The 15556-nt window shown below is 39.1% G+C and overlaps 1 protein-coding gene across 11 annotated transcripts in view; it reads right to left on the bottom strand.

Annotated features, from left to right (window-relative positions):
- The window catches only part of ATE1 (arginyltransferase 1), a 163441-nt gene that overhangs the window by 105843 nt on the left and 42042 nt on the right, over nucleotides 1–15556 (bottom strand). For all 11 annotated transcript variants that reach the window (XR_014146156.1, XM_081823377.1, XM_006738835.3 and 8 more), the window contains one exon: nucleotides 6535–6567. Coding sequence is in view for 10 of the 11 variants with exons in the window: in XM_081823377.1 (XP_081679503.1) it covers nucleotides 6535–6567 (33 nt within the window). In the remaining variant the exon portion in view is untranslated. The remainder of the gene's footprint in view (nucleotides 1–6534; nucleotides 6568–15556) is intronic.

The raw sequence follows: 15556 nt of genomic DNA, 5'->3' as shown, positions 1-15556 counted from the left end.
TTAGCATTTGCATGGTTTGCCTTACTCTGGCCTTTTACTTTTAAATGATCCATGTCTGCACAGTTAAGGTAGAGTTTGCTTTTTGTTTTTTTTAAATCTAATCTGATAATCTTTTTTTTTTTTTTTTTTTTGAGAGAACAAGGGAGAGAGACAGCACATGAACAGAGGGAGAGGGAGAATCAAGACTCCCCTGCTGAGCAGGGAGCCCAACGCGGGGCTCAATCCCAGGACCCTGGGTTCATGACCTGAGCTGAAGGCAGACACTTAACTGACCTAGCCACCCAGGTGCCCCAATCTCTGACTTTTAATTGGAGTGTCTGGATAGCCACTGGCCATATGCAGCTGCATAAGTTAACTAAAATCTTAAAAATTTAAAATTCAGGTCCTAAAAAGCTCAGTACCTATGTAGGACCACTAGCTACATACATGCTTGGGACAGTGTAGATGTAGAACATGTCAATATAGCAGAGTCCTGGTTCAGATCACTTATATTTAATGTAATCAGTAGGGTTGGATTTAAGTGGACATCTTGCTATTTGCTTTCTATCTGTCTCACTTGTTCTTTGTTCACCTTTCCTTCCTTTTTTGCCTTTCATGAGACTGAAAACATGTTATCATGGCAATTATTTTCACTACTGACTTAACAACTGTATCTCTTTGTTTTTAAGGCTGTTCTAGGAGAGTGGTTTTCAATAGGGAGCCAATTTACCCCTTTGGGACATTTGGCAAAATCTGGAAACATCTGTTTCAACTCAGGGGGAGGTTGCTACTGGCATCTATTGGGTAGAAGTCAGAGATGTTGCTAAGCATCACACAATGCACAGGATAGCGCCCCCAAGAAAGATTTAACCAATCCAAAATGTCAACAGTGTCAAGCTTGAGAAATCTTGCCCTTGGGTTTACAAAATACATCTCGAACTTATCATTTCATGTAGTGCAAGAATCTTATAGCATTACCAGAGGGGAGGGGGGGTTGGGTGAAACAGGTGATGGGGACTAAGGAGGGTACCTGTTGTGATGAGCACCAGGCAATGTATGGAACTGTTGAGCCACTATAATGTATATCTGAAACTAATATGACACTATGTGTTAACTAAATTAAAATTAAAACTTTTAAAAAAAGAATCTTACAGCAGTATTATTTCATTTTCTCCTTTCTATCTTACTATCGCCACATACCAACAGCTGTGATGTTGAGCTCAACCAATGTACCTCTCCGGGCTCAATTTTCCTTAGAACAAAACTGGGAATATCTACCTCACAGACACTCTGTGAGAATTAAAACGACATAAGCAAAGAGCTTAGCATAGTACCCATCCACTGTAGGTGCTAACATCTCGGTAAGTTATTATGATACCTGTTGAATGAAGGAAGATTGGAATTGATCTGAAATGAAACAGAAGGACATACCTGAACAGAAACCTAAGCCACCTACATTCACACGGGGTGAAATGTCTTACAAACACCTCCCCTTGTAGCTCTCCGCCTCCGAAATGCCGATAAGACTGCACCCTACTGGACTGGCTGGCAAAGTGTCATTCGGGAGAGAACTGCAAGAATCTTTTAGCCTCTGATATATAATCCCCTTTATTTACCTACATTTAATTGAAGACATCTGTAGGTGGTGCCACACTTTTGTAATTCAGACTTAGAAATGTCAATAAAAATGTCTGTAAGGGAGAGGTCCGATGTAAACCTAGCAGGGGAGTGCACATCAGCAGCCACAGAGCCACATGAAATTAGGAATATAATGGAAATATGCTGCCTGACTTGACGAGGTGATAAAAGCTCTTTTCCCATAAAGCTTAATGAGCTCTATTAGTCTTCAGCTTACAGGAATGTAAAAGGGTCAGCCCCACAGAGGGAAGTAACTGACTCTCCACACATGGCTCCATTCAAATGACAGCAGATCAAATTACTAATGTAATTACTATAACCTGACAATTTCGTTAGATTCATGTGGCAGTTAACTGTTTAGGACTTACAACAAAGGGACATGGTTCATTCATACTAGTTTTGTGGACAAAGTGAAGTTTAGAGTATCCTTCATTTGCAACTGCAAGTCTCATGTATTTTACGGTCTCTACCAGAATTATTTTTCTTTTCTTTTACTTTATTTTTTTTTAAGACTTTATCTGACAGAGAGACACAGCCAGAGAGGGAACACAAGCAGGGGGAGTGGGAGAGGGAGAAGCAGGCTTCCCGCAGAGCGGGGAGCCTGATGTGGGGCTCGATCCCAGGACCCTGGGATCATGACCTGAGCCGAAGGCAGACGCTTAACGCCTGAGCCACCCAGGCACCCCGAATTATTTTTCTTTTAATCAGAATTAGGGCAGGTGTTTGGGTATTTATCATATTGTAAGTTTCCTTCTCCAGCTAAAACATAAGCTCAATGGCAAAATTAAACATTTGGGACTCCTAACACTCTCCTACTTTGGCTTTGCTTTGGCTCACAGGCAAAGGAGGTGGCAAAGGAACAGAATCCTGAGCTCAGTGCTGTTGGAAATTTGGGGGATAGCAGCCACTAACTATGCCATCAGGCAGCCCCCACAAAATTCCAGACTAGAAAAATTTCAACAGAAAGCCCTCAAGGTATTTCCCAAATACTTCAAGCAAACAAAAGCACATTGGTCATCTCTAATTTTGATTTTTTTTCCTTTTCCCATGTCCATAAACTCAGTAAGAAAAGAGATTTAAACAAGGTAAAACACAACTCCGGATCATGAAGTGGAAAAAGCAGATCAGACAGAAAATGACAGAAACTATTACTAAAACTTGATCATACTTTCCCTCTACTTTTCACCAAAGATTAAAGCTTCTGCATGTAGATTCTCAATATTTAGCCAGATATAATTAAAAAAATATTTGTTTGGTACAACTCTAGCTGTACAGTTGGTAAACTCCAAGCCCTATCTATACCTGAGAGCATCCAAAGATGAAAAAAGACAAAGATCCTGACCTTAAGTAGCTACAATCTTGCTAGGAAGACTGTTAACCATATTGAAACATACATGTTAGGCCTTGTGTGTTTTTAGCTGACCACTGCCAGATTATGGGTAAAGTCCTGTTACTTGCAGCCTCAGCCCCACCTAGCTTACTCACTCATCCAACCGTTAACAAATATTCATCCAGTGCCTCCACTGTACTATTTACTATACTAAGATCAGAAACCCAAGCAAGAAAAACAGGGTCCTCTCTCACTGGGCTTACATCTGAGAAAAATCTATTAGTGAGGTCTATTTAGAAGGATCTTTGCCATTGTTAACACTGCCCCAGTAGCTCAGTGGGACATCAAGAGCCAGCCTCCTTATTCACTCCATGTCCAGGTAAGCCAATCCAGCCTAAATGTCTTCTGCTCAAAACCATTCTTCCTGATTACTCCTCGAAGCTCTTGCTGAAATCAGAGTTCAGCCTTAAACCTTATCGGCATTCTCTTCACCTAAGCTCCTGCAATTTCTCCCCACTCACCTTTTTCTCCCAAGACTAGACCCTGTTTGCACATCAGTCAGAGACTTGCCTGATGTACTTTCCAAACACTACAAAAGTCACCACTAAAAACCTACCAAGGTATCTCTTCTCTCCATTGTGGCTCCTTCATGGAAGAGCAAAGGGTGAAACAATTTAACATCTTGTGTATCTTCTTAACTACTTTCTGTATGCTTAAATTATTTTTAAACTGAGATCTGCATGTATAATCTTGCGTCCTACTTCTTTCACTGTTTTGTTCATGAGCACATACTCATGAACATGTATATGCATAATCCCCATTTTAATGGCTGTAGAGTGTTCTATCCATAATATGGCTGTCTATACCATTATTTACTCCTCCTACTGTTGGACACTTAGACTGTTTATAAATCTTTTGCCATTATAAATAATGCTGTTAGGGTACCTGGGTGGCTCAGATGGTTAAGTGTCTGCCTTCGGCTCAGGTCACGATCTCCAGGTCCTGGGATCAAGCCCCATGTTAGGCTCCCAGCTCAGCAGGGAGCCTGCTTCTCCCTCTCCCTCTGCCCTTCCCCTGCTTGTGCTCTCTCTCTCTCTCAAATGAATAAATTGAAAAAAAAAAAAATCTTAAAAATAAACAAATAAATAAATAAAGCTGTAATAAACATTTAGGCAAGTTTTGTCCTCACTTCTAATTATTTCTCTGGCAGTGATTCTTAGACTAGAATTACTCAGGCACACAACCCACAAGTATGAATTTATATAGGGTGTTTAATGTAGATGACCAAACTGATTTCTGTATAGGATAAAGTTTAAAAACATCCCATCCCACCATATCATCCTAAGCATTCATTAAAAAAAAAAAAAAAAAAAGTTCTAAATAGGTAAGCAAGCATTTATCACTGTTCTTTTAAACTACACTTCTTTGATTACTTACAAGGTTAAACTCTTAAAACATTTATTATCATTTGTATTTCACCACACTATCTCATAAAATCCAACCAAAAATTATGGGAAAGAAAATAGTACATTTTAAAATTGATTCCAGGAGATCATTAAGTATAATAACCTTGTTATCACACTTTCCCCAAACTGCCTTTTAACTATATATGTTTTCATGAACAAAAGTAAGGATTTTTAACAGAAGCAAATTTTTCCATCCTTTCCTTTGTGGTACTTCCCATTCTGCTATGCCTAAAAAATGCTTCATCAGGGCACCTGGGTGGCTCAGTTGGTTAAGCAACTGCCTTCGGCTCAGGTCATGATCCTGGAGTCCCAGGATCGAGTCCCGCATCGGGCTCCAGTCCCGCATCGGGCTCCCTGCTCAGCGGGGAGTCTGCCTCTCCCTCTGACCCTCCCCGCTCTCACGTGCTCTCTTTCTCTCAAATAAATAAAATCTTAAAAAAAAAAAAAAAGCTTCATCAACTGAAGAGTAAATTGTATAATTTATACTGTCTTCAAATTGCTTATGGTTTGCTTTTATTGTTTTCGCCCTAAACTTTATTTAAAATTCTATGTGACAGGCATTGTGTTCAGTGTTTGCCACACACTATTTCATTTTAATAACCATAAAGTATTACCATTTCCATCTTTAGATTAACCAAAAGATGAAATGACTTGCTCATAGGCCAACCAAGCCTCTGACATTTCAAAGCCCAGACTCTGTCCAAACATAGCTTTGTTTCCCCCTTGATCCTGGATATTTAGAAAATGTGACCAAACTTGGATGGTACTCTGTGGCCTCATCAGTTTCCCCTGGCAATCATCAAACTGGTCTCTAAGAGTATTTAATGTGCTAGGCTGGGCTACACCACACACCCACAACGTTCCAGTAATTTCATGAACACGGTGTTACCGAAGCAGAACAGGGAACACTGCCTCTATATGGAGAGGTGCCGGAGGGCCAGGCAGTGGGCAAAACCTGGAGGCTCAACCTGAAGAGGGACAGTATTTGAACAAGCTGGGAATGGGGGAAGGGAACATAAAGTGCAATAAACAGAAGCGAAAGGAAGAACAAGGGAAAGGCAGAGAACAGTGTCTTATTGTGTGGGGCTGCAGTACAACCCAAGAGGAAAATACACAATATCACTAAGGTTTGAGTAGCACTTTATTTATTGAACTCACTTGAACTCATGACCCTGGGATCAAGACCTGAGCCTGAGCCACCCAGCTGCCCCTGAGTAGCACTTTAAAAACGCTGCCATGTCCACTGCTTCATCGGAAAGGTAGGAATTATCATTTGCATTTTAAAGATAAGAAAACCCAGACTCAGGGAAGTTGGGATTTGCCCAGTGTGACCAGTAAGGGAAGGCATGCTCTGAAAACCAGCTTTGGTTCTGAGTGCAAGCATCTCTACTCCGCAGCCTCCTCTTTCCTCCTCCTTCCTCAAAGCCTCACCCATCTTGTGTCAACTCACAGGTCAGCTGCTTTCCTAAATATCTTTATCTCACAGTGTTATCACCGGGAGTCTCAGCTCTACCCCGCAGAACCATTATAAGGACTCAAGGTGGAAGTGAATGAAGCACTGAGAGAGGGGGAGGGGAGAGGAGCGGGGAGAGAGGGAGGGAGAAGGGGGCGGAGAGGGAGACAGAGGAAGGGAGCATGCCTGTGTTTAAGAAAAGCTCAGTAACAGGTAAGTCCTTTGCTCTTCCCTCATCAACTCAGGGGTTTGAAAAAGCGCTCTCAAACCAACAGAAACTTGCCTGACAACATCCCCCCCACCCCTTGACTCCTGCAGCTCTTGGTTACCGGTTAACAGCCAGGGCAGTTAAGACAGAATAAGGCTAGTGTCAACAGTTAAGAAGGAAGCAGATACAGTAAGGCTCTTTACAATGCAAGACTGATTTCAGTTTACTTAAAAAAAAAAAGAAAATGTTCATAAAAAGAAGCAATGACCTGTTATGAAGGTGAGCAGTTTTATAACTTAACAGGAATTCTTATTCTAAACAAAGTCTGTATTCATCTCATTACCATTATTGAAGAGTATGTGTTAAAACAAAATGATCACCTCTAATTTACCAACAAAACATACCAATAGTGATGTCCAATTAGTGATCCTAGTATTAAGGTCAGGGAGTAAACTCTTACCTCCAGAGGTGAGCTGCAAAGGAACCTTGTGAACTGCAGAGTCATATTTGAATATCAGGATCAGTTTCATCCAATAAATGGGAAGCAAAAGACAACAAAAAAAGGAAAAATTATTATTATATATCTTTTCAATAACAGCATGTAAAGTAAACTTTAAAGTCAATAAAATTAACGTTTTTGATACATTGTGTGGTTCATCCACAGAGTACAGAAAAGTTCAATCTAGCCCATAGTTGGTATTTGAATTAGTTTAAATAAAATCTGTATAAAATCTATATAAAAATGAATTAAAGCACAACAAATTAGTCTTAAAAGCTTTCATTTTTTAAGGTTTCCTCTTACAACCCCTACATAATAAAACATCCTCCAAGGGAGGAGTTAGCAATCTTCTTGACAATGAATGCCACAGGCAAAATTAAGTAAAGGCCAAGAGAAGGAAAAGACAGGAACCAAAGGGGAACCAAGAAAAGAAATAAAAAGTCAAGAGCAGGCGAGGAGGCAGGGTGAGCAAGAGTGAGACAAGGGGAGTCACGCCCACACCGGTGCCTGGCCCCAGGGTTCACCCCTCTGCCTTCCTCCTCCTCAGCTCACACGCATCCTTGTTCTATCATCTCTTTCTCTGACACATGCCGAGGCTTACAGAATTTCATCTGAAACTAAGTGTTATATATGCCGTTTCTCAGCATTTAAATAAAAAAACATAAATTCTGGCAGGGTAGGGAGGAGCCAGGGGCAAATGACAAAGCAAACTGCAGGTTAGCTCTGAAACGAGGACTGTCACATAACTCCATATATATTCATGATGATAATTCATATTTTTAGATGTTATTTATAAAATCAATGTTTCAAATCCTTTGAGAGTTACTGTAATGGTAAAATACCCAAGTAGTATAAACTCTTGATCTCTCCGAATGCAAAATAACTACAATAAAATGCTATAGCAGGCCTGTTTCCAAGCACTCTTGAACTTCCTCTCCACAACAAAACTAGCTAGTACTCACAGGGAATACAAATAATTTGATTCTCTTTTAGAGATACACTTGAAATATTTCTCAGTGAAATTACATGATGTCTGGGATTTCCTTCAAAATCACTGGGGGGTCAGGAGGGAACTATTGTAGGATAGTGTGTAGATAAAACAAGACTGGCCATTATATTAAACTGGTAAGAAAAGAAGATGAATATATGCAGATTCATTATATGACTCTATTTTGTGAATATTTCCAGTTTTCTATAATAAAGTTTAAAAAGCATATCAGACACTTCCTCCCCACAAAACTAAAGCAAATATATTCATAAAATGTTACTAGTGCACACCAAAGCCATGTAATTAACTAGTATCACTTAGGTCCTAGTTACTTTAGTAACTTTTTTCTTCATTTAAATATCAACATGCAATTTGATTATATTAACTGTTAAAGGAACTTTCTGAAAGTGCAAGATATACCAAAATTTTAAGTTTTCATAATGCTGATATGTAACAAATTAATTCTGTTGAAATTTAAAGTGCAATCTTGTGATCTTGAGTTATTTTCATAGTAGCCCAACACAAGACAATCCCTACTCTTCCTCCCAGGAGTAAAAAGTAAGAACTGAAAGTTTTAACAGTGGAGAAAAATGAGGTATGGCGAATTTTTATTTCAAAATGAGAAAGTTGCTCTTGCACGGTTTCTGGGCTTTTCTCCACTATGTGCATGTCAACTATATGGTACCCATTATACTTCAGAACTGAGAAGTAGTTCTGGTTCAGTAGTAACTGATGTATCAGTTAGGATGGAGGTCACTTTAAATAACAATAAAGAGAAGCATATGATTACTCTCCAAGAAAACGAAGGTCTCCTTGCAGGTCCAGTAACTGACACACACCTTTGTCACGTGTGTATGTAACATTCCCTTCACAGCTTTTTCAAAATAGACCTAAAAATTCCTACCCTGCCTGAATCTGCCGAAACACGAAGTACATAAGTAAAAGTTCTCAATTCCCGAAGCAGTAAAAACAGAATAACAAACCACAAGGTGCACATTCACTCTATTCAAAGGACATGAAAAGGTCCAAAAATGCTGTTTCTTGATTAGTGCACCAGAAAACCCACTGCTAGTTCCCTTCAGTTAGTCAGTAAATTTTCATTGTGAAGCGACACATATTATATCCAATACAAATGGTAATACTTTGAAAAAGAACTATAAAAAAGCAAATTATTACAAAATATATTTGTACATACACTGTAACTGACAGTAGAAATAGATGCCTTCTAACAAATACTATCAGAATGTCTGATCAGTATAAAAATGGCTCAATGTTGCTGTTACAACAACTAAAAAAACTATGGCCACAGTCCCGTACTCCACATTAATACCACTTATCTAACATAGTTATATTAATGCAGCTATTTAAAAAATATTACGTTATGGGCATAGTTAATAAGCTTAAGAGAAAGATCCTATTTTAGATATTTAGGCAAAATGTTGAGAAAATAAAGAATTTAATATGTTTACAAAATATCTTACTGATTTTACAGATAGGAATATACTTCGTCATTCTAGAAACAACTAGAAGTAAATAATAGCCATAGTTTTTATCTTTCTATGTTATTTTTTTTTAATTTTTAAAGATTTATTTATTTATTTATTTATTTGACAGAGAAAGACACAGCGAGAGAGGGAACAAAAGCAGGGGCAGAGGGAGAGGGAGAAGCAGGCTTCCTGCTGAGCAGGGAGCCTGATGTGGGGCTCGATCCCAGGACCCTGGGATCATGGCCTGAGCCAAAGGCAGATGCTTAACGACTGAGCCACCCAGGCGCCCTCTTTCTATGTATCTATTTTAAAGACTACTTCTGAGAAATGTTGATTTAATATAGTTGAAAATAGGAACAACCTGCCTAACATTTGGCTTTTCAAATGCAAACAGGTAAGTTTTTCAATAACAACATTAATAACATTATTACTTGGACTCACTTGCTAAAATTCATAAAAATTTTGTCAATGATCTCGTCTACTCCTGAATTTTTTTTTTTAATATTTTATTTATTTATTTGACAGAAAGCGAGAGAGCACAAGCAGGGGGAGCAGCAGAGAGAGGAGAAGCAGGCTCGGAGCAGGGAGCCTGATGTGGGGTTCGATCCCAGAATCCTGGGATCATGACCCGAGCACAAGGCAGACACTTAATGATTGAGCCACCTAGGTGCCCCTGAATTTTTTTTTTAATTTTATTTATTTTTTGACAGAGAGAGAGACAGCGAGAGAGGGAACACAAGCAGGGGGAATGGGAGAGGGAGAAGCAGGCTTCCCGCTGAGCAGGGAGCCCAATACAGGGCTCGATCCCAGGACCCTGGGATCATGACCTGAGTCCAAGGCAGATGCTTAACGACTGAGCCACCCAGGCGCCCCGCCCCTGAATTTTTTTAAATAATAAGTATGTTCCTTATTTAGCATCCAGGCATAAAGGGCATCAGTGCCATTTTAAAAACCTTTCAGGCCTCTAAAAAGGGAAAAAGGATAGACCCAGATCAGTTCTCATGTCCCACACTACTTACTGACCTTCCTTCTCTTAAAGTATTCTTATCACTTCTAGCTCCTTTGGTAGCCTACGTCATAACACCTTCTCATTTCTTCCAGAGAAGCACTTAGTGCTTACCAAAATTTTTTCAACAGTTTTCCAAGCACACAAAATTGTAGTTAAGCTTCTTGTCAGTTATGATCAGAAAGTTCTTTCTTTTTCCAAGACTTGTTATTAACCATGCCTGTTATGCTGGGGGGGGGGGGGGGCGGCAGTGGAGAGGGTGAGGGAGGCAAGAAGAAGGAGAGAAGAATGCGCACTACTGGTTTTGTCAAAATATCCCGTTAAAACTATAATCAACTATTTATCTTTGTAATATAAAACATTCAACACATAAGTAATATAAGCTACTATATACCTGAAATGCCTTTTCTGGTTTAATAAGGAACCACGTTAAATTCCTATATTTTGACCAAAAAAGAAACACTAAACAGCAATTTTTTATAAGATAAAGCACAACTTTTTTCTAAACCGAAGAACATCAGTGAGTTATGCCTACATGTCAAAGTGGAATTCAAGTCTTTCTTACAACTGTTTGTATAGATTACCCGAAATGTCCTTGCATTAACAAAACACTTCTGCTCTGTTTCCTTGATCTTTCACCCTAGCATACGGTACTTACAAATTGTCAGGGGACAAGTCTAATGATTTTAGATTATAACCTAACAAAATCTTTATTTAAAACCTAAATCATACGCAATGTAAGACACTTAAGTTTTTCTACCAGGAATTTGGAAGTTTTGATTCAGTTAAGAGTCTAAAGTTAAATTAGGCTCCCTTTCTATTCTCCCACAACTGCTAGTACATATTTGGACTACTGGAAATTGACTGTTTTAAGGCAGTGCAAGAACTAAGTTTTATGTTAAGAATGTGTTTCTCGTGGGGGCGCCTGGGTGGCTCAGTCGTTAAGCGTCTGCCTTCGGCTCAGGTCATGATCTCAGGGTCCTGGGATGGAGCCCCGCATCGGGCTCCCTGCTCAGCGGGAAGTCTGCTTCTCCCTCTCCCACTCCCCCTGCTTGTGTTCCCTCTCTCGCTGTGTGTCTCTCTCTGTCAAATAAATTAATAAAGTCTTTAAAAAAAAAAAAAGAATGTGTTTCTCATGAATCTCCAACTCTTAAAAATTAATCTGATTCCACAGAAGAAAAAAGTTTTATTATTTCATTTCACTGCAGAAAAACAAAATCTTCAAAGGCAGCCTACACAGCTAACACCCATTTAAAAAGTCATCCAGAGAATGGAAATTAAATCTGTACTTAGCAGGGAGTCACAACTAAGGTCTGATGGCAAAGATCCTGTTCATCCTCATTTCAGTGGGGAGTAAAGGCAATCCTTAGCTTCCTTTCTAGAGCTACTCTCTAGTCCACCTGCCAGCAAGGTGGCTGAAAGGACTAACTGCTTGCACTGGCTTATTTGGTTAGAACTGGAACCTTTGGACTAGTCATTAAGCTTCAATAAATCTTAAAAGAGGACAAGGAAAATCATATTTACATTCTAATGTATTTAAACCTATGTCCCCCAAGCCACTAAATGCCCTTTTTTGCCAAGAGAAAGGAAGAACAATGATCTAAGAATTGGTCTGGAATCTCACTAGCTTAATCTACTTGAGTAAGTACCTTCAATTATTGGGGCCTTAGTTTTCTATCTGTAAAATGATTTCAGCCAAACCAGTCTCACCAACTGGTATCCTGTGGCACACCAAGTTCCTGAGGCACTCTCTAAAACATGATTCCATGGCCAAGTAAGTTCAAGAAATGCTGCCTATTATTGCTGCCTCACCTCCCCCCCCTTCCTCATCCTAGAGAATTATAAGGTATACTGATAAATTAAAGGCTTTGAGAATTCCTTCCATTAAAAACAAAAAAATCCTATAAGATAAGTAAATTCTGGGGATTGAAAGCACAGCACTGTGATCACATCTAACAACACTGTACCATATACTGAAAGTTGCTTAAAAAAAAAAAAGTAGATCTTAAGTGTTTTCATGACAAGAGAGAAATGGTAACTATGTAATATGATCAAGGTATTAGCTAACACTATGGTGGTAATCACACTGCAATATATCAAATCAAATCAGCATGTTGTAGACCTCACACAATACTGTGTCAATTATATCTCAGTAAAGTTAGAAAAACAAAAAACTCAACTTTATTTAATCTAGTGCTTTCCAAAGTTACATGACCAGGAAGTTTTGTTTTTTGGTTTTTAATTTCATGTAACATTTATTAACATTGTGTAGAATATTCTACAAAACTCATTCTGGGAAATACTACCAGCTCTGATTCAGTTTCCCCAATCTGTATTTAATAAAAATGCTCACTGAAAATACTCCATATAGCTTTTTACAGTATGAAAAATCTAATACGAACTATCAGTGAATTATTGGTCCCCTTTTCCCCCCTTTTAAGAGTTATGGTTCCTATCCAAAATTATCCCTCCCAGTATAGGATTTAGCACTTTAGATGGGTGAATGGCTAATGTTCAAGCCAACACCATGGAAAGAACTATAATAAAATGCCTCTTGAAAGATTCTATTATCTCCCCAGAATCACAAAAGCCCGTAACAGTAATACACAGAGCCTCACAGCTTTTGCTCTGTGTTGAGTCCAGTTGGCTAATGCACGTCCTAATTAGCGAGCTACTTCGATGCATACTCTTTTACTACTTGCCACTCTCTAATTTCTAAGAGCAACAGAGATTTGGGCAATAACTAAGTCATTCATTACCACTAACTCATTGCATGTATTCACTATAATGATAGTTGTAGGTCTTATAAATAGTGACTCTGTAACTATTAATACAAGTAGCATATATTTTAACTTATTAAAAATTCATTTATTATTTACTACCTCCAACTACTGTGCTTCTGTTTCTAAAATTAAATGGTTAAGATTGCAAGATGAATCTATAATCCAGATAAGAATATAATTCTACAGCTTTAAGAGTTCAAAGAGAATGGAATTTAAAAGAATTTCGTTGTTTTGCAAAATTACCAGCACCAACAATCACCATAAACAGAGTTCATATCAAAGAGAAAGAAAAGGAAGTTCTTGGCAAAGTCACCAAAATGAACACCAACTAAAAAAAAGACTCATGTATTGGTGACATCATGTGTTGATTCCAGAATCATTTGCTTCTCTAATAGAAGAATCATTTTGGGGGTGCCTGGGTGGCTCAATCGGTTAAGCGTCTGCCTTCAGCTCAGATCATGATCTTAGGGGGCCGCTCAGGGTCCTGGGATCGAGCCCCACATCGGGGTCCCTGCTCAGTGGGGAGCCTGCTTCTCCCTCTCCGTCTGCCTGCCACTCTGCCTACTTGTGTGCCCCCTCTCTCTCTGTCAAATAAATAAATAAAATCTTTAAAAAAAAAAAGGGCAGTATTCACAAAAGCTAAGATATCTTTACCCTATGATTGAGGGATTTAATTCCTAAATATACACCCAAGAGAAATGAGTGTCATGTCCATTAAAAGGCAGTACAAGAAAGTTCATAGCAACTTTATTCGTAATAGCCCCAAAGTGGAAACCATCTGCATGCCCATCAGCATAAAAAGAGGACACAGAAGAGTATATATTGCATGATTATTTTTTTTTTTTTTTAAAGATTTTATTTATATGACAGAGAGAGACACAGCGAGAGAGGGAACACAAGCAGGGGGAGTGGGAGAGGGAGAAGCAGGCTTCCCACTGAGCAGGGAGCCCGATGCGGGGCTGGATCCCAGGACCCTGAGATCATGACCTGAGCCTAAGGCAGACGCTTAACGACTGAGCCACCCAGGTGCCCCTGCATGATTATTTTTATATGAAGCTTAAGAACATGCAAATCTAATCTTATGGTCAGAAGAGTAGCTGCCTCTAGGTGAGAGCATACTGACTAGAAAAGGAGCCTTTTGGCATGCTAAAAATGTTCTTTCTTAATCTGAATGGTGATTAAGGGGCATATACAAATGTAAAATTTCAATAAGCTGCAAACTTAAGATTTGTGAGCTTTGCTGTATATAAATTTAAAAATTAATTTCAAAAAAGAAAATAAAAGAAGAAAAAACTACTGAGCTCCTCCTGTGGATTTTTCCTAAAAATTATTTAAGCCACAGAATTTTATAGCTAAAAGGAATCTTGGTGATTATCTAGTCCAGCTCCCCTAGCTTACATCTGGATAAACTGAGGCACACACGTTTTACATTTGATAGCAGCAAGACTAGGGTTAGAACCTAGAAGACTTTCTAGGTTCTTGCTTTCCCTCCATTAAACCAAGGACTCAACACCACCATTAATCAGAACTCACACGAAGGCAGTAACACCCAGGGATACCAAATCTCAGTTATAAAACAACAGTAAAATATGGTGATAAATAGATGTTTAGGTAACACAGAAACAAAGCAACTAACAAGTCCACAACAGAATGCATCATGTTTATGATAATGACAAATTCAGCCAACAAATGGCAAAAAGGCAGGATTTTAAAAATATGTTCACAAGCAACAAAAATGAGGAAGATATCCCGTGTCCCGTTTCCCAGCCTTGCCAGTGTCCCTGCCCTCATGTGAGCTCGTCATGTCTCCTCCGTGGACCTGAAATGTACCTTCTGACGACACACACGTGCTCTTCATTCAGGTGTCTGCCAAGAACCCCTCCCCTCAGAGCCTCTTCCCGACATCCTTCCCTGTCACCACAACCACTCTAACCCTCCCCTTTTCTTCATCAACTGTTAGCACATATTACTCTGACACCATACTGCATGCTTTTTATCTTCCTCACGGGTGTATAATCTGAGGGTAAGACATTTTCTGTCTTGTTCACTATGCTGCATCCCTGGAGTCTAAAATAATGCCTGGCACACAGTAGGAACTCAATATTTGCTGCTTAAATGCCTACATGCATTCATTCATGACTTGACTTAATCATAAACGAATAAATGAATATTCATATTATTTCCTTTTCCCCTATGTTTCTTCATGGCCCCTGGATACTTTGTAGAATTGGGTCACACCTGGTCAAGGTGAGATGCCATAACCAGAGAGAAGAGGTCACCAGTGACCAAGACCTGCTATCACTGAAGAAACACCTGTGCCCTTCTCATTTGATCTTCTCAGGAAGCCAGTGTCCTCCAGGAACACCTTTCGTTTCCTGCAGAGGAACTTCCAGGAAGTATTTTTGAGGAGCAACTACTCAAGAGACTGAGGACAAAACCAGGTATCATTAAATGACACTAAGTTGGGCAAAAGAATTCAAATTGACCTTGAAAAACTGGGTGTCTTTCAAAAATCTGAATGAACCGAATTAAGGATAAGCAGAAAATACAGAGTCTAGAAATAAAAATTAGCAGGAAACCACAATCAAGACAAAATTTATTTTTTTTTATTCTTATGTTAATCCCCATACATTACATCATTAGTTCTAGATGAAGTATTCCATGATTCATTGTTTGTGCACAACACCCAGTGCTCCATGCAGAACGTGCCCTCCTCAAT

This window comes from Leptonychotes weddellii, chromosome 6 (genome assembly GCF_054177405.1).
Source record: "Leptonychotes weddellii isolate Sample4059 chromosome 6, ASM5417740v2, whole genome shotgun sequence".
NCBI lineage: Eukaryota > Metazoa > Chordata > Mammalia > Carnivora > Phocidae > Leptonychotes > Leptonychotes weddellii.
The sequence above is the reverse complement of the archived record's forward strand: the minus strand, read 5'-3'. Positions and strand labels throughout refer to the sequence as shown.